This window comes from Sminthopsis crassicaudata, chromosome 2, assembly GCF_048593235.1.
Source record: "Sminthopsis crassicaudata isolate SCR6 chromosome 2, ASM4859323v1, whole genome shotgun sequence".
Lineage (NCBI taxonomy): Eukaryota > Metazoa > Chordata > Mammalia > Dasyuromorphia > Dasyuridae > Sminthopsis > Sminthopsis crassicaudata.
The window spans coordinates 334,068,283-334,093,565 of NC_133618.1; the positions used below are offsets into that span (position 1 = coordinate 334,068,283).

General features: G+C 34.3%; 1 protein-coding gene across 13 annotated transcripts in view; it reads left to right on the forward strand.

Moving 5' to 3' along the window:
* Positions 1–25,283, forward strand: part of GPHN (gephyrin) — a 762,070-nt gene that overhangs the window by 425,615 nt on the left and 311,172 nt on the right. For 7 of the 13 annotated variants that reach the window (XM_074290421.1, XM_074290414.1, XM_074290416.1 and 4 more), the window contains one exon: positions 6,443–6,715. In XM_074290421.1, coding sequence (XP_074146522.1) covers positions 6,443–6,715 — 273 coding nt within the window. Of the gene's footprint in view, positions 1–6,442; positions 6,716–8,439; positions 8,548–25,283 lie in introns of all 13 variants that reach the window. The other 6 variants (XM_074290409.1, XM_074290412.1, XM_074290410.1 and 3 more) reach the window with 1 other exon arrangement.

A 25,283-nucleotide genomic window follows, 5' to 3' on the forward strand; every position in this document is an offset into this window, starting at 1 on the left:
CAAAATTTCACAAAAATTTGAAAAAGAATTAAAGGAAAGGAAATAAAACCAAGCATAGGAAACTTTCTCAAGCAGTTTAGTTGAAAGGCAGAGGAGAGAATTAGAACAATAGTTAATGGGAATGGTCAGATCAAGTGATAGATTTGAGACCTGGAGGTCTCAATATTTGTAGGTAGCAGGAAAACAGCCAGTAGATAGGAAGATATTTATGATTAATGAAAGATAAGCTTGATAGAGGGGCAATTTGCCAGAAAATATGAGATAAAATGGGATCAAGCAGACGTCTAAGAAAAAAGTTTGCCTTGGCACACCTCTTCTAAGATTGAAAAACAAAAGAGGAAATAATGGTAGTATACATTATGGAGAACTCGTAATGAGTGGTATTAATTTTTTTTTTTCATGAAACATAAAGCAATAGGATATACTAGGAGGGTTGAGGCTAGATATGAAGATCAGTAGAATAATGAATTAAGGAGTAGAATGATTGCTTTGCTTCGATGGACACCTAGTTGAAATTAGATAAATTTGTAGTGAACATAGTTTTGCAATTTCCTCCTTCTCTGTTCAGGAGCAAATAATGGTGGGCAGATGATAGACATAAGCCAGGGTGTGCTTTAGAAAAGCATGATGACCAAAAAATGAAATGGCACTAAAAGCTTAATCATGGCCTGCTTATTATGTTTGATTGTGATTCTTTCTTATTTAAGGATAGTCATTGAATAATTCTCTTCCTCCAGACCTTTAGTGGAGAATTAACATAAGTTACCAAGACACCTGCTATAGGAAAAAGTACTGAAAGGAGAGCAAGGAAACTTAATCTGCTAGTCTATAGCACACACTCAACCAGGGTGCATCAAGTAAATACACCCTTTTTGAAAAAATTCCATCAACATTTTGCTGTTTCATATAGAATCTGAAACACATACTTATTGAGCAACTGATATTTATATTAAATATTCCTAAAACATTGAATTAAGATATAAAGAAAAAAGAGTAATATTTTCCATTTTTATATTTATGGAGTTTTTAAACTTTTCGATGTGGAAAAACATCTAAATATGCATATACAAGGTATAAAGTAAATGTTTAGTAAGAGTAGCCCATCATTTACAGTTGTAAAGATCAGGAGAAAAAGATCAGTTCCTTCATTAAGGGACTCAAGTATTTTTTATGCATTTATGTCTTGTCTCCCTTATGTTTTGTAACTATGTGTAATCTTTTTTTTTTTAATCTTTGTTTTATTCATTTTTGTTTCTGTAACCGTGAAGCTCAGTGTCTTTTCTAAAGATGTTAAACGAGGAGTCAATTCCCACAAAAGGCATATAAAATTTAACTACAGTGTCTACTTATTCTATTGCAGCTTTCCCAACATTCTTAGAATATGAGCACTTTTATTTTTATATACGGAGGGCGTGGCTCATGAAAGGAAAGAGAAAGCTCAAACTACATTTAGCAAACATCACTCTGAGATTATAATACCTGAAATTTGGGAAGAAAATCCTAAATCTAATTTGTGAAAGTTTTTACATACACTTAGCCTCTGTAATTATTAATATTTTATCTCAGTCTTTGAATTCTATCTTATATATGATTTTAAAAATAGATCCAACATAGCTTTAGCAATGCAATGACAATTTGTTTTGTACTATATGCCCTGACAGTCACTTGTAAACTAAATTTATTTGTCATCATTAAATAACTATAGCACTACAAAATCCTGGGGAAGGAACTTTATATATCAAAGGTACATATGGTATTTTCATCATTCCTACACACTGGAAATAGAGATTTCCAAAGAGAAAGGTGATTTTGAAAGTATCTAGATGGTTAAGAAAAAAATATTAGAGAAGAGAATTTGAATTTCTCTGCCTAAACTTAAAATCAAAGGGCTATCAAACTGTCACAAAGTATATCCTTTAAAAATATGGTAGGATGCATTTGCCTATAGACTTGCAGATCTGATCAAAAGGACCTTAAACCAAAAATGGAGGAAGAGAGACAACTGTCTATGCAAATCTTGTGCCAGATACCAGGTGACACAAGTATAACAAAGAAGAACGAGACTAGAGTTAAGTAATTGTAGTGTTCTCGTTTGGTTTTCTGGAGGTCTCTGGAGCAGCCTTCATTTCAGTTGAGTAATCACCACAAGAATAGCCAGGTGTTAAAGTCTAAATCCTTTATTTTTTACAATCTAGTTTCCTTGCCTAGGGCCCGGCTAGCTTTCTTAGAGGCCTTCTGGAGTCTTGGTTTCAGTGGAGAAGCTAAGTAGGACAGGCTTGCCACCATGGTGGTGTGAGATGGAGTGAATAAATCTGGCTCTGGGTCTCTTCTGAGTGTGTGTCTGGCTGGCCCTTCTGAGTCTCTTTCCAAGCCCTTCTGAGTTTGTCTCTGGCTCTGCTTGGTCTCAGTGGGGAAAGTGCAGGAGGCCAGGCCAGCCATGGTGGTGTTAGATGAAGTGAATGAATCTGGCTTTGAGACTGAGTCCCAGCTTATATGCTAGATAGATAGATAGATAGATAGATAGATAGATAGATAGATAGATAGATAGATAGAGATAAATTGATATAAACCAATCATTATATCACTAGGAAACCATTATTTGTTGTAAAATTAAATCAGTCATACTGAACTAGAGAACTATTAATCACCATGCTAAACTAGATAACCATTGTCTCATCAATTCCACTGAATTATCACCTTGTAAGAATCTTTATTTTAAGTACAGAGCTCTGGCCTATAAAAGTATATAAAGTAATAATTCAGAATAAACAAATTCCACAAACAAACAATAAATAGCCACCATTTCAGTTTTATAGTGCTTAGGATTACAAGTTTTTAAAATGAACCAAAAAACACAATTTAGCATCATAGCTAGAAAAATAGGTTCTTGGCTCATTAGTTATTGATATTTTCTTGATTTATTTTTTGGTAGTAATGACATGTGTGATTTTTCCCCTCAGAATTTGGTATATTCTTTTGAGCTATTTTGAGAATTTGTCCTTGTCTAAGCTGTTTTTCCTGTCTTTTTTTTTTTTTCTTTTCTACAATTTCTGCTTATTTATGTAGTCTCTTGGAATCTGAAATATTGAAACCAAATTATGATACTTTCATTGCCTTTGATGGAAACATTAGTTTCTTAGAGTAATCTTGACAGATCTTTTGCATCTTTCATCTGTTTATTAATCCTTCCAGTTTTATTCTTATATGGTCTTGGAATAGTCTGGTTTAATCAGATCTCTTGCCAAGTTTTCTAGAAATGTGTGTTTCTCATCACCACTTCTATTTCTTTGGTCTATACTGTTCCTAATCTATCATGCTCCTCCATAGATTTTTTACCAATATTTTTTAAAAAATAAACTGTTGTTACCACTGGCTGCCATCTCTCTCTCTCTCTCTCTCTCTCTCTCTCTCTCTCTCTCTCTCTCTCTCTCTCTCTCTCTCTCTCTCTCTCTCTCTCTCTCTCTTTCTCTCCTCCCCCCTGCCATCTCTCTCTCTCTCTTTCTTTCCTCCCCCCTGCCATCTCCCTTTCTTTCTTCCCCAGTTTCTCTGTCTGTGTTTCATTCTCCCTCCCTCCCACTGCCTCTTTCTCTCCCTCCCCTCACCTCCTCTTTCCTCTCCCTTCTTTTCTCCTCTCTTCCCTTCCCTTGCTTTCCCTTTCTTTCCTTTTTCTTCCTTTCTCTTCTTTTCTCTGTCTCTCTCTCTCTCCCTTTCTCTCTCACTCTCTCTGGCAAGGAAATAAAGTGTTTATTGGCTCATGAAATTTCTAAGTTCTTTTGGCTTTTTTGTGGTGAATAAAATTAAATTTCTTTTGGAAATGATAATTCTTCATGTTAATGTCTGCCTATTTATTCATTTTCAACTTCTCAATGTCAATATCTTGATTAAATGTTAGATGAGAATTTAGATTGTAGATTATATTGTCTCATTTTATTCTTTTTCTAATTTGGGATTAATGTTACTCTCACAAATCAATGGTCTGACTATATACAGATTGCTGATTTGGAAATGATTCTCATAGCCTTTCTATTAGAATATAATATCTCATAATCTATCATTAGAACATAGTATCTTATATCCTATCTATTAAGATATAGATAATTTTTATGATGTTATTTGATGTTGTAGTACCTACTGGCTCTTTTATTGAAGAAAATGTTTATCAAAGAGCTCATATATGATTTACCAGCCTCTCTCACTTTTGGCTCCTGAACCATATTTTCCAATATTCCAATATTTGTTTTTGATGTCCTCCTCTGTGCCCATTTAAAGGGTTTTTTAAATTAGCAAGTATTTGTATATTCTATGTCCCATCTCCATTCCCTCATGAATCTTGCGGAGGGAGGGAGAAAAATAAAAATAAAAGCTTTATACCAAATATAAATAGTGAAATAAAATTTGTTCTAATATTGAATGTTTAAAAAAATGTTTCATTCTGCATATTTAGTCTATTACCTGCCTCTTTATCAGGAAATGGGTAAAATTTCTCATCACTTTTCCTTTGGAATCATGATTGGTCATTGATAAGGATCCTTAAGTCCTCCAGAATTGTTTATTTTTGCAATATCATTGCTATAGTATAAAGAATTCTGGTCACTTCAATCTACATCAGTCTTCTCAAGTATTTCAGAAGCCATACCCATGATTATTTCTTACAGCACAAGAGTATTCCATTGCATTCGTATATCATCATTTATTCAGCCACTCTCCCATTTATGTATATTTCTTTGCCATTACAAAAAGAGTTGCTATAAATATTTTTGTACATCTAGGACCTTACCCCTTTCTTTGACCTCTCTGGGAGGGAGGGGGGAAATGCCTAATTGTGTTAGATAAAAGAGTAGGCTCAGTTTAGTTACTTTGTGGACATAGTTCCTAATTTCTTTCCAAAATTTCTGGCCTATTTCATAGCTGCACCAACCAACTACTTCTGATTTTTTGAAACTCACAAGATTGGGGTTTCCAAATTAATCTCTTTTACCTAAAATAGAAAAGAACAAATGGTAAGGTAAAAGTAAAGAAACCCATTTTCATGGACCCATATATCAATCTCAGAGGAAAGGAGACCCCCAAGGCCTTTCCACTAAAAATATGGTTTCTCATTAGATCTCTTACCATCAATGAAGGACTAAAACCAAGAGAGAGAAGCTGAAGAACAATTAGTCAAACTCTGCTCAACTATTGATTGACTTTGCAGCCAGAAAACTACCTACTGACTATTGTGGTTAATAGACCAAAATCAGTTGTAGAATGTATGTTCCAATTTCTTCAAAGCAGTTCTTATCACTACTCTTCTATAAGCATATTCCCCATTTTCTTTCACATGAGGTAACACCATCAAAAGTGTTTTGTACTGATTCCCATTACAATAGATGGTAAGAAATACATAATTAACAATCAGAAAGAACTATGAAAGCAAATGTGTGTGATGAACTGGCATATAAAATAGATGAGGATAGCAGAATGGATTAGAAAGCAAAATCTAATAATATGTTGCTTAACAGAAACATACCTGAAACAGATTCATTCAGAGAAAGAGAGAGAGAAAGATTATATTGATACAAATACCATTTAGTTCTAACTTGTATATATACATATGTATATACATAGAGACACATAGGATGTTCCAAAAGTCTTAGTGCAATTTTAACTCCAATTGCCTCAGAAAAAAAAAAAAAAAGAATACTAGCCATTAATGTTTATAGGCTATCCAACAACAGAATTTTAACATTTTTCCACCACTCTGCTATTGACATTGCTACAGAAAAGAACCACATAAGACTGAGAGCCATTTATAAATTATTTTTGTTTCATGGGTTTTCAAATCAATTAGTTGCCAGATGGCTCTCTCTGTACTTAATTAGCATGGTCTTCAGAAAGCAAATACACAGGTTTACTAGGATCTTACTTGAAGCTTTTCCAGTTTGTTAGACATGTTGGATTTGTGGTCTGTTAGATAACAGCTCTTCATAATAATCTTCATACCAAAAAGAAATAATGGATAAGGACTTTGAGGAAGATTATTTGAGACATATATGCATTAAAAAATACCTAGTCCAAAAACACCTAATGCTTTCTCTTCTATTAATACTTCCCTTGCCCTCTTCTTATCACCAAGTGAGAATAATCAGAAAAACGATAGAGCTCTAAGAATAAATTAGTCTATTCATCTTAATGATATAATACCATTTTCTACCTTTAACTGTGAAAATTTTTTTCAGCTTCTTCCAAGATCTCTTTTTAGATACTAGTTGTTTTTGTGCTTATGTGTGTTCAGTTCATTATATGAAAAATGGATTTGGAATTCTTGTTTTGTGACCCACCATAAAGTCATGTTTGTGGCCTAAAAAGTAACTTCTTTGTAAATAGTTTTTCCAAAAGCTTAATATAGCTTCTCAACTAATCATGCCCCTTCAGCATATTCTTTTCTTCCTCTTGCACACAGGAATGTTTTCAGTTTATACTGCCAGCTCTACCTCATGCCATTGATCTTTTACGTGATGCCATTGTAAAAGTAAAAGAGGTACATGATGAACTTGAAGATTTGCCTTCTCCACCACCTCCTCTTTCCCCTCCTCCTACTACCAGCCCCCACAAACAGACAGAAGACAAAGGGGTTCAATGTGAGGAAGAAGAAGAAGAGAAAAAAGACAGTGGTGTTGCTTCAACGGAAGACAGTTCTTCATCACATATAACAGCAGCAGCAATTGCAGCCAAGGTAAGTCTACTGAATTTGCAAAGGGAGGCAGTTTTATTTTCTAAATAAATAATACATGATTCCTTTGGGGATTTTTATGAATACAAGTATTTTGAATGGAAGAAAGAAAAACTTTGATATTTTGGGGTAAATTGTGTCATTAATTCCATACCAATATAAAATTCACCACAGGTATTTGTACCCCTTACCCTTAAATAATCAATTTAATATATCCTTGAATATTTTCTAGGTTAGTTTATTTTATCTTTTTGCTGTCTCATATCACTCATATATTTCCTGAGTGATTACCTAAAATGCATTTTTCTATAGCCTTTTCTACTGACACTAATTTTTCCTTTTGTAACTAATGACCTATTGTTCTACAGGAATAACTTCAAGATAAAGTTTACAGTTTTTGAAAATAGAATATGTGAAACATCATTATTCCCAAAAACATAGTACTCCTTTTTGCTGATATTCAAGAGCAGTGAATAGATTTTATTATATGCAAGTTACAGTAGCAATCTCTTATTTTTTAACTCTTTATAAGGAGATCTCATCTACCCAGCTTCTTTATAAAATTCCATTTTTCTTCCCTGAATTATCCAAATGGGAAAGACCAAATCTTGTCCCATTTTGAATATATGTTACATGTATTTGCTACTATAATTTTTCTTTTAAAATTTAAATTCATTGTTACCTTGGTCCCTGACATAATTTGATTAAAATAGTTTTTGAATATATGATTTATTTACAAAAATACAACAGTGCTAAAAAAAAAAATTATCCCATAGTGATCATCTAAATGAAATGTATATTTTGCTTTACTGATTTGTATTTTATTTTTAATATTTCTTTCCCTTCCCCATCCCTGTCTCACTTTCAAAATTTCTCTTGCTAAAGCCATTCTTTTTGAAAAGTCATGACAAAACAACACCCCTAGAACCTTCCTAGGTATCTCACCATGTATCATTGCAATTTTTGTCTCAGTACATAAATAGTATGTCATCTTTACTTCCCTACACATTGTAGCACCCAGCATAGATATTATATAGTACTTTTAGGAGACCACATGCAAGTGAAGCATACAAGAAGCATGTTATTAAGAATCATTTAAGGTAAACTTCTTTAATTTTCTTGTTAACTCATTGAAATATTCTGAAACTTCAGAAGAGAAGGGGAATGAAATCAATTTAGAGATATAGAGAGGTTCTTTAGGCTTCTAAATTCCACCAAATTCAGAGATAATGTACCAAACTTACTATTGCTATTCACTACTTCATATGCATTAAGCGTTTGCTTTTGTTTTATCAAAGTCATATTATGCTGTTTCTTGTTTAAAAGCTAGTAATTTTAAAAATGGAAATGATGATTACTTCCATATTGTCCACTATCCAGAACTCATTTCCTTACATTTAAACATCTTTTGATTTTACACTATTATCATTGCCATTTTGGGTATAATTAAAATTATAAATTTACCATTGCTTATTGAAGCTTTATCAATACAGTCAGCAATGCAGTATCAGACTTAATGTGTTCATTATCTGGAAACATCTGGAGCCAATGAGTTAATTTTTTTAAAGCAATGTGGAACTTAAGATTTAAACTGACCATTCCCCTCTAAGTTTGTAAGAAATTGTCATTTCATTGTCTCATCTGTTTTCATCTTTCCAGTCATTTTGCTTGTATAGTTTCATGTTTTCCTATCACTGTATTCATAGCTATTATGTGTTGTGCATTAGAAGCATCCATTCTACACCAGTACTGCTGTTATCATGGCACACGGTGAACAGCCCATTCCTGGTCTCATCAATTATTCCCATCACTCAACAGGCAGTGCAGGAGAACGGGTAAGACACACCTACAAGAGGCTTTTATATTAATGGTTTTTGTGAACATACTGCCTGCCTCCTATCCTAGTATATAGGAACAATGCATTTATCAGTTTTTCATGCTGATGACTCTTCAGCAGTGGGTTGTTTTTTTTTAAATGTAAAATTCAAATGCCAATGAGCATAAGGGAATTACACTTAACAGAGTTTCTACTGTGACAGACGCATTTAGTTTAGAATTAAGTTACTGTGTTTAGTTCATAAGCTTCCATCACATAAGCATCAAAGATTTCATCACTTAGAAGTCTGTGTTTCTGATTATTCAGCAGTTTCATTTCATATCAGTCTAATTAAACTAATCTGTTAAAATAATCAGTTTAGGGTTTTAAAATATATTTTGTTTTTTAATCAGGTTGCATTCTTTTTAAAAGTAATTTTCAGCAGACAACTATTTTTACTTTTATTTTCTTTGTTTTAACCATACATTCATTCATATAATTTGTGTATTTGGTTTCTTACTCCTTCAGTACTTCTTTGATTCTGAGTTATCCCCATGATATTTTTCACATACATCTATTTAGAAAAGAATAGCTATTTTTATAAGCTACAAAAAAAGGAAACCAACAACTTGGAAAGCCAAACATAAAAATAGAAACTGTATAGAGGAGCAAAATACCCTGCATAGGAGAATGGTTAAATAGAAATTAAGAAAACGGGGGAAATTTAGTTTCTTAGGACAGAAGGGTAAGAAAATTTGGTATATGCTACTGTATAAGGAGAATCAGAATTTATTAACCTCCAGTATTCAAATGGATCTGCGACCTCCTTCTCAATTCAAGAATTCCCTCAGGAGTTGCAATGATAACCCAAGAATGCTTGTCCACCCTGTGTGACTCTCATCCAAGTCCACCCAAAAGTTTGTAACTGGACAATCCTTCCAGTGTCCTTGAGATTTTTCTCACTTTTCCCCATTATGTGAGCACCAATGGAATTCTTTGGCCTGTCACTTCTTGTTGTTGTCTTCTTGACTAGCTTGTCTTCTCTTTCTGTCATAAAATGTTTTGATGGCATTCTTTATTCCAATATTTCATGAGTTTGTAATTGGTGCTATGTTTCTTTTTTAATAATAGCTTTTTATTTTCTAAATGTATGCAAAGATAGTTTTCAACATTCATTCTTGCAAAACTTTGTGTTATAAGCTTTTTTCTCTCCCTTCTATCCACCCCCTCCCCCAGATGGCAAGAAATCCAATATATGTTAAACATGTGCAATTCTTCTAATACATATTTCCACAATTATCATGCTGTACAAGAAAAATCAAATCAAAAAAGAAAAAAAATGAGAAATAAAACAGAAAGTAAACAAGCAACAACCAAAAAGGTAAAAATACTATATCTATGTTCAGTCTCCACAATCCTCTCTCTGGGTGTAGATGGCTGTCTCCATCACAGTATATTGGAACTGGCCTGAATCACCTCAATGTTGAAAAAAGCCACATCTATCAGAATTAATCATCACGTAATCTTCTTGTTGCCGTGTATAATGTTCTCTTAGTTCTATTCACTTCACTTAGCATCAGTTCATGAAGTCTCCCCAGGCCTTTCTAAAATCATCTTGCTGATTGTTTTTTTTCTTTCTTTCTTTCTTTCTTTTTTTTTTTTTTTTTTGGCTGAGGCAATTTTGGGATTATGTGACTTGCCCAGAGTCACACAGATCATTTCTTATAGAACAATAATATTCCATAATATTCTGGTGATATGTTTCAACTTGCTCACCCTGCAACTTTCCATGCCTTTCTTTGTGGTATTTATCTTCCATCTTCAGGGGCAGTAATGCTCCAGGTCTTGCTGCCTGGTGCTTACAAGCACTATTTGTAAACTGTATTGTTTGGGCCTTTGCTGTTATGGGGTATTTGGGGTCATTAAAAATGCTTTGTGATTTCCCAAAAGTAATCCAACTTCTCTCTTCTTCTTCCTTTTCAACTTGATTCACGCTCATTACATTGTCTCAGATGTTGTACTCAGATGGACAAGTTTGATAGTTTCCATTCAGCTATATAATGAAGTCTAGGCAAGAACTCTCCATTCATTTGTTCTTTTCTATGTGGATTAATAGGAGAGACTCCATATAGTGATTACAGATGTCTTCAATTAGACTGCAGTGTTTTAGAGCTTGATGTAACTAATACAATGTTATCCTCAAATAGGAACCCTTGGAAGATCTCAAGCCCTCCTCAACTTGAACGCTGTGCTCTTTCTCCTCCACCGCAATAGTGAATATTTCTGGCAAACATACATCTACCAGTTTTATACATTGCTCTATTCCTCTATTTCAGAAATTTCATGAACAAGATTATTCCTGTTGTTAAATCTTCCAAAGAAACTTTGAGTTCAAACAAAGATCCTGATGAATCTGTAGGAAACACTTTGTAAAAGAACCTATAACCTGTAACCAAATTTATTTTTTTTAATAATCTAGAAACAATAGCACAATGGAAAATTATATTCTCCTTTTCTTTCAGTAAATTGTAAAATGCTAAATATGTAACCAGTTGTTGAATATTGTTTACTAAAGCAAACTTTTCCCCTACTAATAGTCTTATGGAAGATTTGTATATGATGACTACGATAAAGATTTTGTATATCTGAAAGAATAAGGATATAAATTGGTAATTAATTGTGAATGATTACTCATTCACCTTTTTAGTATCAATAAGGTCCAAGATTTTTGTCCTGCCTTTGGTTTCTTCCTCTCCTTTAGAACCCTTGAAAAGAAGTCCCTGAATGTTTTGTCTTCAGAATGGATATCTTAGTTTGTTTTAATTGGTCCAATTCAGCTGGTTTTCCTGTTTTTTGTTCTTCTTAGTGCCATTAGTATTTCCTTTATAAGCCCAAGGGATTGTGATATTATGGTCCAAATGTAGTAGTTCCACTACCATAGAAGCAGAGAGTCTGAAAATTTAAAAACAATTCAGTGGCTATTTAGTCCAACCCATACATAAAAAGCATCCCCACCATTATATACCTAATAAATAGTTATTTAGCCTTTACTTGATGATCTCTAAAGAGGGGAAATATATTGCCTCTCTAGGTATTCCATTAAACTTTTGGATAGCTCCAATTCTTAAGAAATTTTTCCAGCATCAATTCTAAATTGGCCTTTTTGCAGCTTCCACCCATTGTTTCTGTCTTGGCTTTTGGGATCAATTGGAACTTGCTCCTCTCTTATACAAAGTGGTCTATCAAACACCTGAAGATAGCTATCATGTAACCCCTTTTTCTTCATTTCTCCAAACTAATCATACCTAGTACATTTAACTGATTTTCATGACAAAAAGAGAGACCTATATCATTAAGGTTGCCCTCCTCTGGACAGTCTCCAGTTTATCAAGATCCTTCTTATACTCCTGATGAAGTCTTTGGAAAGCAGAAAATGGAAATGTAAAATTCATTTATCTCTTTATTCCTGGAAACAGCACAAGATCACATTAGTTTTTTTGACTGATACATCACCATAGCTTACACAAATATATGTATGTGTGTGTGTTACACATACACACATGTACCTATATACATATGCATAAATATATAGAGAGAAAAAGCACAATCCATTAATAGTCTCATGTCTTTTCAGGACTACTTAATTCTGGTCTTAGCTCTGATGAGTCAATGGTCTAATTGTAGCTAGCTAGCTCCACAATTACTCCTATGTCCATAATAAGTCTTTTTTGGCTGTTGAAATGAAGCCAATTTAATTCATTTGATTTTTGCAATGTCTATCTCCTACCAATTTTTTGGAAGACATTTTCTTTCTCCTAAGCCATATTTTCCCATATATTTCTTCCATTCTCACATTTTCTAAATTTTATATTAACCAGAACATCTATTGATTTGTTTTGAAGGGATTTATCAAGTTCATTGAATTTCTTTACCAGTTTGCCTTCATCATTTATTTTCATAGTGGTCCATATGCAAATATTTCACATTATAAGATGATTATGATTTGTGTGATAATATTTCTATAAATTTGGGGTATTTAATAAAATTCATTTTTCTAACTTTTTTCTTTGCCTCTGTAAAGAGTAATCCTATCTATTTATGCAACTTCCTTCTTTGTTCTTATTTATAGAAAAAATATTAAGATGGATATGAATCACCTCCTCCAACAGTATGTCCACTCATTAATCATTAGACATGTCTCTCATATTTAGAGTATCAAAAGTTAAATTAATTTGTAGATGATCAAAAAACCATGTAATTCTTAGTACTCTTTGACTCCCTTTCTCATCACTGCCACTATCAGACTAAAAAGAGAAGAGAGATTGAGGACTGAGACTCATTTAAAAATTTTGTTTCATAGGTTGCAATGGCCAAAAAAATTGCATCATCAAGATACTCAGCCTACCAGTGAGGTGGCACTCTGTGATTAGTATTCTTCTTGTAAAAAAGACAGTTTGTTCCCAAGGCCAAAGTGAAAATCTTCAGCATGGTAGAACTTAGTGTCACTTTCATATAATAACAAAGCCAAAATAGGAATTTTATGAAAGAATGTCAAGTCATAATACAAAATATAATAAATATAAAGTTAGCATTCTAGGTTGTTTTGTATTGTGCCAAGTACAGAACAAGGGAAGTATTTAACATTTACTTGTTGTCCTTGTAATTTTTAAATTCTGTTGATGTCTAGTATCTATAAAATAGTTTTTCTGTGAGACAGACTCCCAAATTATAATTTTTACAAATCAAGCATACCTTTATAAAAAGGAAGGGATAAATTTAAATTTTTGTTAGTAAAATAAGTAACAAAATTGAATTGATAACTGAAAAATGAGTTCTTATAATCTTAATTACAATAATAAATACTCATAGTCAGTTTGTCAAATGTGAGACAATTTCATTCATTTATTGGGAAAAAATAGTAAGGTTAGTCTTGTCACTTCAGGCTACACGTTAAGTTATGTTCTAAAACACAGATTTATGTAACGTGTGTGTGTGTGTGTGAAAATCTCCTTCAATTCTGCCTTAATAAGAGACCCTGCCCCAAGTCCTTTTTAATTTAAATGAATTTAAGAAACTGTATTTCCTATTGATTTCTGATTCCTTTCAGATTGATCTGTGATTCCTTTCAGATTCCCAGCCCCTCCTGACTGAGTCATATAAGTCTAGGAAGCCAGGGCCTTTGATTCACAAATCCTGGTCAAAAGCACCCCTTTGAATTCCAATATGAGATCCAGGCTTGTCCCAGCCCCCATTGGATCCAAGCCAACTTGGGCTCTCCCAGCTCCCACAGGTTCTGATCTGCTTCAGTTTCCCAGCCCCCGTTTCAGATTTGTGGGTTTCCCAACCCCCACCAAGACAAGCAATATAATGAGCTCCCATCAACTAAAGTCTTTGCAGATGGACTTGGTGGCCTACTCAGCTACCAGGACTGCATTCTCAGTGCAAAACTCCATTTTCCATAGATCTGCCCACTGGAATAATATTCTTTTCCAGTGCCATCCTCTCTTTACCCTCACTTGTTTCCTTAACGAGACTTTATATTTCCAATCCCCATAATAAACCTCTTTTATCAATCTATGTTTTTGAGTCTGTAAATTCCTTTACAGAGAACCTCTGTGCAGCTAGAAGGGAGTCCCCAAAACTCCCTTCCCTTGCGCTGAATCCCAAGGGGTTACAAGGGAGCCAAACCTCTCCATTTAGTTCTCTGAACTCTGATCCTGCCACTAGACCTTATCATTTAACTCTCTGACCATCAGAAACCCTAATTTCATTTTGGTTCCCTAAATCTAAACTTCATCACTTTTTCTCAGTTTCCTTTGTTGAATCTTTTTGCAGATCTTGCATGCTTAACAAAGATGTTCCACAGGATTCTGTCCTGATGCCTCTTCACTTCTCTCACTATAGAATTTTGAGTGGTGATTTCATCAAGTCTCATGGATTTAATTACCATCTATACTCAAATTTTCCTATTCTGCCCTATCCTCTCTGCTGATTCCAATCTTACATGTCCAATTACCTTTCAGACATCTTAAAACTCATTGTCTTTTCTCCTAAACCTTCCTCTTCTTCTACCTCCCCTATTACTTTATAGAGCAACATCATCCTCCCAGTCCATGAAGCTTGACATATAAGAGTCATCCTTGACTTGTAGAGGCCTGAATCAGACAACTGAGCACTAAAGGCTAATTACATATTCAATGTGAGATAATGACTCTATTAGCATATATTTGGATAAATGGCTCTTCTCACAGTTGGTGCTTGCTGAATATTTAGTGTTAGGATAATCATAGACAAAGATTGGAGGGCAGGGTGAGAGAGGCCAGAGTCACTTGGTGGCAGGAAGAGAAGGAGAGAGATTGGAGACTGGACTCCAGAATCCAGGATACATTTTTGGCAAGCTTTGTGACAACTTGCCTGCCTCCTTCACTTCTCCCCCTAAAGACCAAAAACTTTAATTCATCCTGACTCTATCTGACCCCAAAGCCCTCCAGGGAGCTAGCCTGTACTTTACATTGACTCCTCACTATCTCTCAATACCCCTCTCCCTCCATTTCCAAGCTATTGCTAAAGTCAATTAAAGTTGGCAACATCTCTCATAGGTTCTCTACTCTTCTCTGACTACAATTGATAAAGTGTGAAGCTGGGCTCAGAGAAAGAGGAAAAGAAAAAGAGACAGAGAGGCAAGTCCATGGGACAAGAATTTACAAATCCAAGTATCTCTGGCAATAAAAGGAAAGTATATTTTTTTGTTCACTAAGAAAAGAATTCTCTTAGTAGACAAAAACTCCTAATTCAGTCAGGAGATTTTGTAAAGAGATTTGTTTTATGGGCAGACCCTGGCCTAGGGCTAGGAACAGTTTGAGTTGAAATCAGACTGGAATCTTCAATTTGAATAGAGAATTTTTCAGTTAAATGAAAAGTCCTAGACTAATCTTCAACTCAATAGGTGGCATAATCAGTAGTGTGTGGCTACCGCACTAGCACCTTGGATACCCCAGAATCAGCTGGAGTCAGGATAAGCAAAAGTCTTTATTCTTGGTCTTTAGCAGTAGAAGTCAAGGGAAATGGACGTGCAGGATCTTTGTGACCTCACCGCCTCATCTCTCACAGAAGTGACCCTGGCTAGTCTCACTGCACCTCCTAGTCCCTCCCACAATTCTCTGTTTACACCAAACGATTGGGCCAGCACAGGATAGTGGGAAGGGCCATTTTCCAAGTATATTCCTATATTGTCCAATCAGTAATTAGCCTCAAGTGCTCGATTATCCAACCCTAGTGCATTGACTTAAGAGTTTCAGCCCTTTACAGTAGTGAGTGTTATCAATGGGGCTATGCCAGTCATTCATGATAACAAAATGAAGCCACTTATCCTGATTCCTTGGAGAGGGTCTTTTACAGAGGCAAGAAACTTCAAAGAAGTTTCTATCTCCTCCCCCCCCCCCCAGTCAGAAAGAGAGTTTCAGTGCTCACAATCGCTCTAGACTATTAACAACTTTTGACTGTGATAGTTTGCCGTTACATCTGCCTGCCTTAAATTTAATCCATCCTCCATTCAACTATTAAGGAGTGTGTGTGTGTGTGTGTGTTTCCTTAAAGCAAAGTACTTTACCTACCCAGTAAACTTTGGTAGGTTCCCTATTACCTCAAGGATCAAATACAAAATCCTTTTTGGCATTCAAATACTTTCATAACCTATCCCCTTCTACTTTTATTGTCTTCTTACTGCTCATATATCATTATGTGTTCTTTGATCCAGTGTCACATTTCCTAACTCTTCCATCAAAACACTCCATCTTTGTGTTCTGGGAATTTTCTCTGGCTTCTCCATACTTGGAACACCTTCCCTCCTTATCTCTACCTAATAGCTTGCATGGCTTCATTGAAGTCCTAACTAAAATCCCATCTTTTTCAGAAGGCCTTCCCCAATCCTTCTTAAATTCTAGTGCCTTCCCTCATAGTATTCCCTATTTATTCCCCATAAGCAACATAAGCTTTCTTTTGTCTGCTTTTTTTTGTATTCCTAGTAGTTAGCATAGTGCCTGGCATATAATAGGCATTTAATAAATGTGTATTGACTAACCAATCCGAAGATGGATTTAGGGAAGCAACTAGTAGTTTTTGTAACTCTTAGGATATCTTATAGGCTCCTTTCTTATTTATAAATTGGTAATTATAATGCCATTACTCTCACTTATTTCACATATCCAATTAGTTGTTGAATCTTGCCATTTTTTCACCATCATATATGCCCCCTCCTTATCTCCATATACACAATTGCTATCTATCTAGTTCAGTCACTTAACTCCTCTTGCCTGTTATATTTTGACTTCCTGTTGTTCTCCCTGACTCAAATCTCTCTTCACTATAATCCATCCTCCACTAAACTATCAAAATGATTTTTATGTAGCATTTATGTGGTTGTGTCAGTCCCCCTTCTTGGTTGTTATTGTTGTTCATGTGAACATTTGGAGTGGAAAGGTCTCTAAATTTGCACATCTCATAATTCTTTTGAACTACTGCAATTCTGCTTCACTCATGGATGATAATCCCTTCTTTGATGCTAGGATGGTGGGTGGTCCTATGCCAGTGTCTCCCAAGTCATGCAGTTAATTCCCATTCAGGGAGTCCTTGAGAGTGTCCTTATATTTCTTCTTTTAATTATCATGTGAGTGCTTGTCTTGTGATTTCTCTGTAAAATAGTCCTTTAGGCAAACATATACTTGGTATTCAAAATGTGGCCAGCCCATCAGAATTGTGCTTTCTGCAATGAAGTTTGAATGTTTGACAATTTAATTTGAGAAAGGGTCTCAGTGTCTGGTACTTTATCCTGCCAGAATCTTCCTAAGATAATTCAAATGAAAACAATTCAACGTCCTGGCATAGCACTGGTATTCTGTTGTTCAGACTTCACAGGCATACAATGAAGTAAGCACAATGACTCTGTATACCTTCACTTAGGTAGGCACTCTAATATCTCTTTTCTCCCACACATTCCTTTTGAGCCTCCCAAACACTAAGCTAGCTCCAGCAATGCATGTACCAGCCTCATACTCCTTGGAAAGCATACTGCTGAGTAAGTGAATGCTATCATTCAGTATTTCTCCCTTCACTGTAATCAAAAGGTCCATGTGTAGTTGACATATGTCAAGTGGAGAACCTCCGTTTTCTTGGTATTCATTTTTAGGCTAAAATTAGCACAAGCTGTAGAGAATCCATACTTTGTTGCATCTCTGCATCAGAGACAGCACTGAGTGCACAATCAATACTCAGTAGACAAGCCTACTCAGTAAACTCCAGGGGTTCCCTGATGCCTCCAGAATCAGATATGAAGTCTTCTGTTTTTCAATCAAAGCATTTAACAATCTGGACCCTTTCTACATTTCTAGTTTTCTTATACTTTACTCCATAAACTTAACGATACAGCAACAGTGGTCTATCTGCTGTTTCCTTTATATAACATTCTATCTCCCATACTCATGTTCTTATACTGATTTGCCCCATGCACGAAATGCTCTACTTCTTTTATTCTGCCTCTTAGTTTCCTGAATTTTCTTCAAGACTCAGTTTAACTTTCACCTTTGCTATAGGCCTTTCCCTCTATGATTACCCTCCAATTCTACTCTCCCCCCCCCCCCCCCAATAGTATTTTATTTTTCCAAATACCGGAAAGATAATTTTCAACATTTATTTTTGTCAGATTTTGTGTTCCCATTTTTATTCTTCCTTACCTTCCCCCTCCCCAAGACAGCAAGTAATCTGATATAGGTTAAACATGTACAGTTCTTTTAAACATATTTCTATATTTGTCATGTTGTAAAAAAAAAAAAAAAAATCAGACCCAAAAAGGGGGAAAACATAAGAAAGAAAAAGCAAAAAAATAAAAATAAAAAGATGAAAATACTATTCTTTGATTCATATTGAGTTTCCATAGTTCATTCTCTGGATACAGATGTCATTTTGCATTCCAAGTCTACTTAATTCTATTTTATATAGATCCTGAATAAGCCTTTTTTACATATATTTTTAATTTACATTTTATTTATTTTTATTTAATATTTTATGCCCCTTCCCTTTTTTAATATCCCCAGTATTTAGCACAGTACCTGGATCTTAATAAATTGCTTATTAAATACTCCATTTACTGTGGCCATAATTACTTTGACAGATCACCATCCAAGTGCAAGGCCTTTGTACTTCAAATATAACATTTAAAAATAAGTAATTATAAAGAATTGAGAAGAAAAAGAATAGAGAGAATGAAATCTTCAGAGTTCATGATGCCTGTAATGAAACCATATACGTGCTATATATACTTCTACTAGCACTGACCTTAGCAACTCCTCTGGTTTGTTGGCAGTACTCCAGAAGGTGTCTGTAGGAAATTAATCACTTGGGCTTTCCTTGGGTATTACTGAGCTATTCTTTTCAGGATTTTTCAATAATAAGCTAAAATGCTACTTTTAGAAGGGAAGGGTTATACAATCTATTTCTTTCCTTTCTTTCCTAAGTCTGTCATTTTTTTTTTAATTTTATTTGTGTGTGTGTGTGTGTGTGTGTGTGTGTGTGTGAGAGAGAGAGAGACAGGGAAGTAAATCTTGATCAGAATAGCAAATACTTAGAATCTTATCTTGTACTTATAAATTGTCCTTACTTATATTAAAGTTAAATAAGATATTTCTGTTATCTTTCTCAAGATTTGACCAAAGGGAGACAGGAAAGCTGGCATGGTTTCTAATATTCCTATTGTAATTTATTATCAGATATTAACCTTCACACTAAAGGTATGTCTATGTGATAGACTACTGAAAGATATGTGATGATTTATTGGTAATACTTATTAAAGTAAATATGAATAAGTGAAGGAATGCCTGACGGTGCATTTTATTTTATAAAATACATAGAAATACATACATAGAATACATAAGAGAAAATAAACATATCTAAGCCTTTCCCAGATACTTGAATTGATATTTAATTGTTGATTTCCTCATTCATTATCTGCATCTATCCTCCTCTGAATCTTTTTTAATTACCCTCTTTGCTCACCTTATCTAATCCTTAATCCAATACATCTTTCAAGGTCTAGTTATTCTATTTGTGTGAAACTTTATCTGACTATTCAAACTTGTACTAATATATACCTTTGGTGAACTATATTTCATTCATTTAATGAATATTTAATTATCAAATGTTATAGATAATAGAAATATATTTCCCTGTAACGAGTTTATGAAAAAGTAAAGATACAGCAGGCATATGAAGAAGTTTTAGACCAATCAATGAACATACTCCCGTACTCCACAAAACTTCCTAGAGTCATTACTCATTTATTCCTTTCCTTCTGTCCCAGAGGATGTCTCCCTTTTTCAAGGCTAAGTCTTCTGTCTAAATTCTTTCTTTCATCCTTTCCCATACATTCCACTTTATTTCAGTCATTATCATCTCTCCTCCTGCTTCCACCAAGCATCTTCAATCATCCTCCCTCTTCATTTGTATCTTTTTATTTACAAATATTTTCAAATATTCCCAAAATCCTAAAACCTAAGAGCTGGAATAAATAATAAAAGTTGTATCTGACCAGGAATCCTTCCTTTAACATCCTCCTTAAACATCTTTTAACATAACCAAGTAAATGGTCACCTAACTTCTGTTTCAAAATCTTTAAAGCAATCTATTTCACTTTGGGGTAACTCTAATAATTAAAAAAAAAAAAGTTGGGTTTGTTTTTTTTTCCTTATGTCAAACTTAGATTTGCCTGTCTGCAGTTTCTATTCATTGCCTCTAGGTTTGTTTTCTGGGGATAGTCAAAACAAGAATAAATTTTTTCCAGTGCAGTTTCAGTTTAACAGTTTAATCATTTATAAATTCTGATGAGGCAATTCTAACAAAGCAGTGAAAATATCACAGAGATTTAGATGAAAGGATAGTTAAACAAGAAAGACCCATGCCATTCTCCTTAGAATGATGGGAAACTGTTATTCTTCAACTGTTATTTATAAATTCACAGCTTTTTCAAAGTCCTTCTGGTTGTTCACTATGAGACACACTTCTCCCATTTGGATATCGCCCTATTCTTCTCAACATAACCAACCTAAGGATGGCATTAGCTTTTGGCTCCTGCACTATACTGTTAACTTATACTTCACCAAAGCCCCTAGTTCTCATTCTCATGAAATGTTATTTTATCAAATCTTCTATCCTTTATGAGGTTGATTTTAAAAAAAAATCAAGTATATAACTTAACATATATAGCTATGAAATATCATTTTATTTGACTCAGCTGAACATTCTGTCTTTCTAAGTCTAACAAACTAAGAAACAAAAGCAAAATAAGAATTGAATATTTTTCACCCACCTTCATTTATCATCACCCTATCTGCCCCAAGCAGCAAACTCATCCCTTCATTGATACATTTAATAAAATTTTTAAAAATTCTATTTGTTATCCTCAGCATTCATTGTCATTTTTTTTTAAAAAAGAAGAATCTTCCTTTGACCTTTATACCATATTTAAAATCTTTCCATCCATAACTGTGCTGGTTAGATATATTAACTGGGTCCTCATACACCAGTTATGTCTTTTTGTATTTCTAGAATTGATTTTTTTATCTCACTCCCTACAAAAGCTTTTACAAACCTTGTCTTCTCTAATCAGACTTTCTTGGTAAGGATTGTTTAATCTACTTTTTTTATCATCATTGTATAACATACTTAATGATTGATTGATCTCTCCTTTTCTGCTAAATTTTTTATTTTTTAATACCAAAACCATATATAAATTCCCATTGTGTATGGAGGACAGTAGGTAGGCTCTGGGCTGCCAGACCACTTGAAAAAGTTGACTATGTTTAATATCTGTACTTCCTTATAGCCTCTTATTTTAATAATCTGGTTTCCATGTCCCAGCACTAGTGAAAATGTTCCATTAAAGGTGACCAGTAATCTCTTATTTCTTAAATCCAAAGGGATAGTCTTTTTTCTCCACTAAATTATAATCTCTTTGAAATTAAGAATTATGCTTAATATTTCTTCTTAGCCTTCCTAGTACCTAAAAGTACTTGAAAGGAATTTTAAAATTTTAAATTAATTCCTGTGCTATTTTCAAGGGAAATATGAAAAGTATCAGCTAGTAAGCATGTTAATGAAACTGTAATCATACCATAATTTAAAAATATGGATCCCTGGATTCTATCTAATTAATAATTCCATCCAACTCTATCGTTGGGTACTTACTTCCTCATCCACATTTTAAAGCCTTCTTCCTGGGGAAAAAAAAAAGAAAAAAGAAAGAAAGAAAGAAAGAAATACTACCAGTACTCTTTCACAAATCTTCCTACATAAACCACAATGGAAAGGCATGAATTCCAGGCCCATGACTGAGTGTAGATAAGGATTCCTCAGACTTATAGAAAAAATATCAAAGCATCTTTCTTGGCCTGAACAGTTAGCAGTGCTTCCAGCTTGTGCTGATAACACAATACTGCTGCTGACTTAGAGGGAGTACGAATAGGGTCTTCTAGATAGACTAACTATACTACTGCATCAGCTTTTCAGGGCCAAAGCACTGGTAACTATTTTAGGCAATAACCTTTCTCTTAGTTTCTCTACTATAAAGGATACATTGTGTAATACTAGATAAAGAGATCTCGTGAGTTTATAAGGAAATAACTTTTGCAGATAGTTGAGTTATTTCCTTGCCAGAATTCTCATCAAGCCCAATAAACAGGGAGAACAAACAGTAGGAATTACAAGTCATAGTTGTCCTATATGTGCCAGGAGGAGATAAGTAAATGTGGGAACATATTTGGATGCTATATAAACCACTCCTAAATGAAGAGTCAACACACATAATTCATTCTACATTGTGTAACCAGTTTTTGGTATATTAAGAGGCATTGTGTCCTAGTGAGAAATCTAGATTTTGAATCTATCACAGACTATTAGAACCAAAAAAGAGCCTTAGAGATTTTCTAGTCCAACCGTCAAATGTTACTGAGGCTCAAAGTAGTGTAATGAGGCCCAACGTTAAAAAACTAGTAAGTAATGGAGCTCAGATTTCAACCCTGTTCTTCTGATTTAAAATCTGCTGTTACAATAGCACAGTACTAAAAACCATTTTCAAATTTCAACTCTGAAACTTAGTATTTTGAGATTTGGGGAATTTGCACCTTAACAGTAACAATAATTCACATTTATATAATATTTTAAAGTTTATAATGGGCTTTTCTTACAACAACACTTTGAAGTATTTTTACCCCCATTTTATATACCTCAGAGACATAAAGTTACTTGCTTATGGTCAAATAGCTAGTAAGTAGTGTACTTTTGATACATTTAGTTGGACTTGAGGAAGAAGAAGAAGAGGAGGAGGAAGAAGATGAAGATAATGACAATGGTGACAACAGAGAGAATGGAAACAGGAGAAATGGAGGATTAATTGGAAAAGAAAGAGCTTAAAATAAGAAAATGAAACTATTTTTTCCAAAGTTACTAATGATTTCCTAATTTCCAAATCTAATAAGGATTTTTCATCTTTCTTGACATGTCTGCATCCTTTAACACTCTTAATCACCCTTTTCGCGTTAAAACTCTCTCTTCTCCAGGTTTTTGTGACATTTTCTTCAAGTTCTATTATCCTTTTCTCTGCCTCTTTTGTTGGATCTTCTTCCATGTTACACTTGCTAATAATGGGTATCCATCAAGGCTCTGTTCTAGACTTTTTCTCTTCTCTATATCATTTTAGTTGATGATCTCATCAGTCCCTTTGATATGAATTATCATCTCTTTGCACAGGTGTCTTATATCTATTTATCCAGTAGATACTAGTCCTTTCTTTTGACCTCAAGTCTTGCATCTTCATCTGCCTTTCAGATATCTTTAAGTGAATTCATTATCTTTCCCATCAATCCCTCTGCTCTCCAGAACTTCTCCCATCCCAATCACCTATACTTATAACTTGGTATCATTCTTAACTTCTTATTCTCTCCTCCCCATTTTCAATTTGTTGCCAAGATGCATCAATTTTACCTTTGTAACATCTCTCACATCAATCCCCCTCTCTCCTAAGAATGCCAATATCCTGATGCAAGGTCCTCATTACCTCATACCTAAACAGTTGCCTATTAATTAGTCTCTTTTTTTCAAACCTTTCCCTACTCTAGAACTTCCTCTACTATTAAATTGATCTTCTTAAAATGCAAATTTAATGCATATCACATACATGCCCAATTGGTAAACTCTTTGGTAAAGTGGCTCTTTGTTACCTCCAGGTTCAAATGCTAACTCCTCCATTTGGCATTTTAAAGGTCTTTCCCTCCTCATCTTTACTTCCCAGTTTCCCTTACTGCCTTCAAGTCTCAGCTAAGGGCTCACTTTCTACAAGAAAACTTCCTCAGGCCTCCTTCATTTTAGTGCTTTCCTTCTAAAACTAACCTGTCCCCATCCCCCAAGTATGTTCTGTAATATATTTTGTTTGTACACAATTGTTTACCTCCCCTACTAGACTATGAGCTCCTGAGAGCAGGAACTGGTTTTTCCTCTTTCTTTGTATCCTTAGCACTTAGGGAAGTACCAAGATAGTTAAAAATGCTGATTGACTTAGTGATTGAGAGAAACCAAATAAGAATTGGTTCAATTCAGTAGTCTAAGCAAGAAGTAATTACTTTCGAGTATAAATAAGAATATAGAAAAAGATGTAAGAGTTATTTTGGAAGTAAAATCAACAAGAAAGGACTGGGTAGTAAAAGTCCAGAAATTAAAGCAGTATTCACAAAAGTCAGCATCAAGAAAAGCTTATATCAAACCAACCTCTTCTCTCTTTCTGTCTCTGTCTCTCTCTGTGTGTGTCTCTCTCTCTTTCTCTTTCTTTCCTTCCCTCTCTCCTTCTCCATCCCTTCTCTTCCTTTTCCTTCCTTCTTTTTATCAACTTGGAAGAAAGTCTACATTGTCCCCTATAATTGGTCCTGTTCTCTTTTTTAACTTTATAGAATAAAAATTTATAGAAAAAAATATAGCATTTCTGTGATATAGTGTAATAAAAAAGATGATTATACGTGTTCATTTTTATCAGTTACAAGAAGAAGGCATAGATGGCATGTCAAAATGCAACATCAGGAGCCAAATATATCTCAACAGACTAAACCTTAGTTCAAATCTAGTGAATTGGGATTTAATAGAGAGATTCATGAAAACCTTATAACTATTTTTTTTTTTGTTTTGGGGTGTTTTTTTAAAAAGCTTTTTATTTACAAAACATGCATGGGTAATTTTTCAACTTGTAAAACCTTCTGTTCCAACCTTTCCCTTTCTTCCCATCACCCCCTCCCCTAGATGGCTGGTAGTCCAAGACATGTTAAATATGTTAAATACAATATATGTATACATATCCATACAGTTATTTTGCTGCACAAGAAAAATCGGATTTAAAAAGAAGGTAAAAATAACCTGAGAAGGAAATCAAAAATGCAAGTAGACAATAACAGAAAGAGTGGAAATGCTATGTTGTGGTCCACACTCATTTCCCATACTTCTTTTGCTGGGTGTAGCTAATTCTCTTCATTACTGAACAATTGGAATCGATTTAGATCATCTCATTGTTGAATAGAGATATGTCCATCAGAATTGATCATAATATAGTATTGTTGTTGTCGTGTATAATGATCTCCTGGTTCTCTGCTCATTTCATTTAGCATTAGTTCATGTAAGCCTCTCTGCAATCATCCTGCTCATCATTTCTTACAGAGCAATAATTTTCCA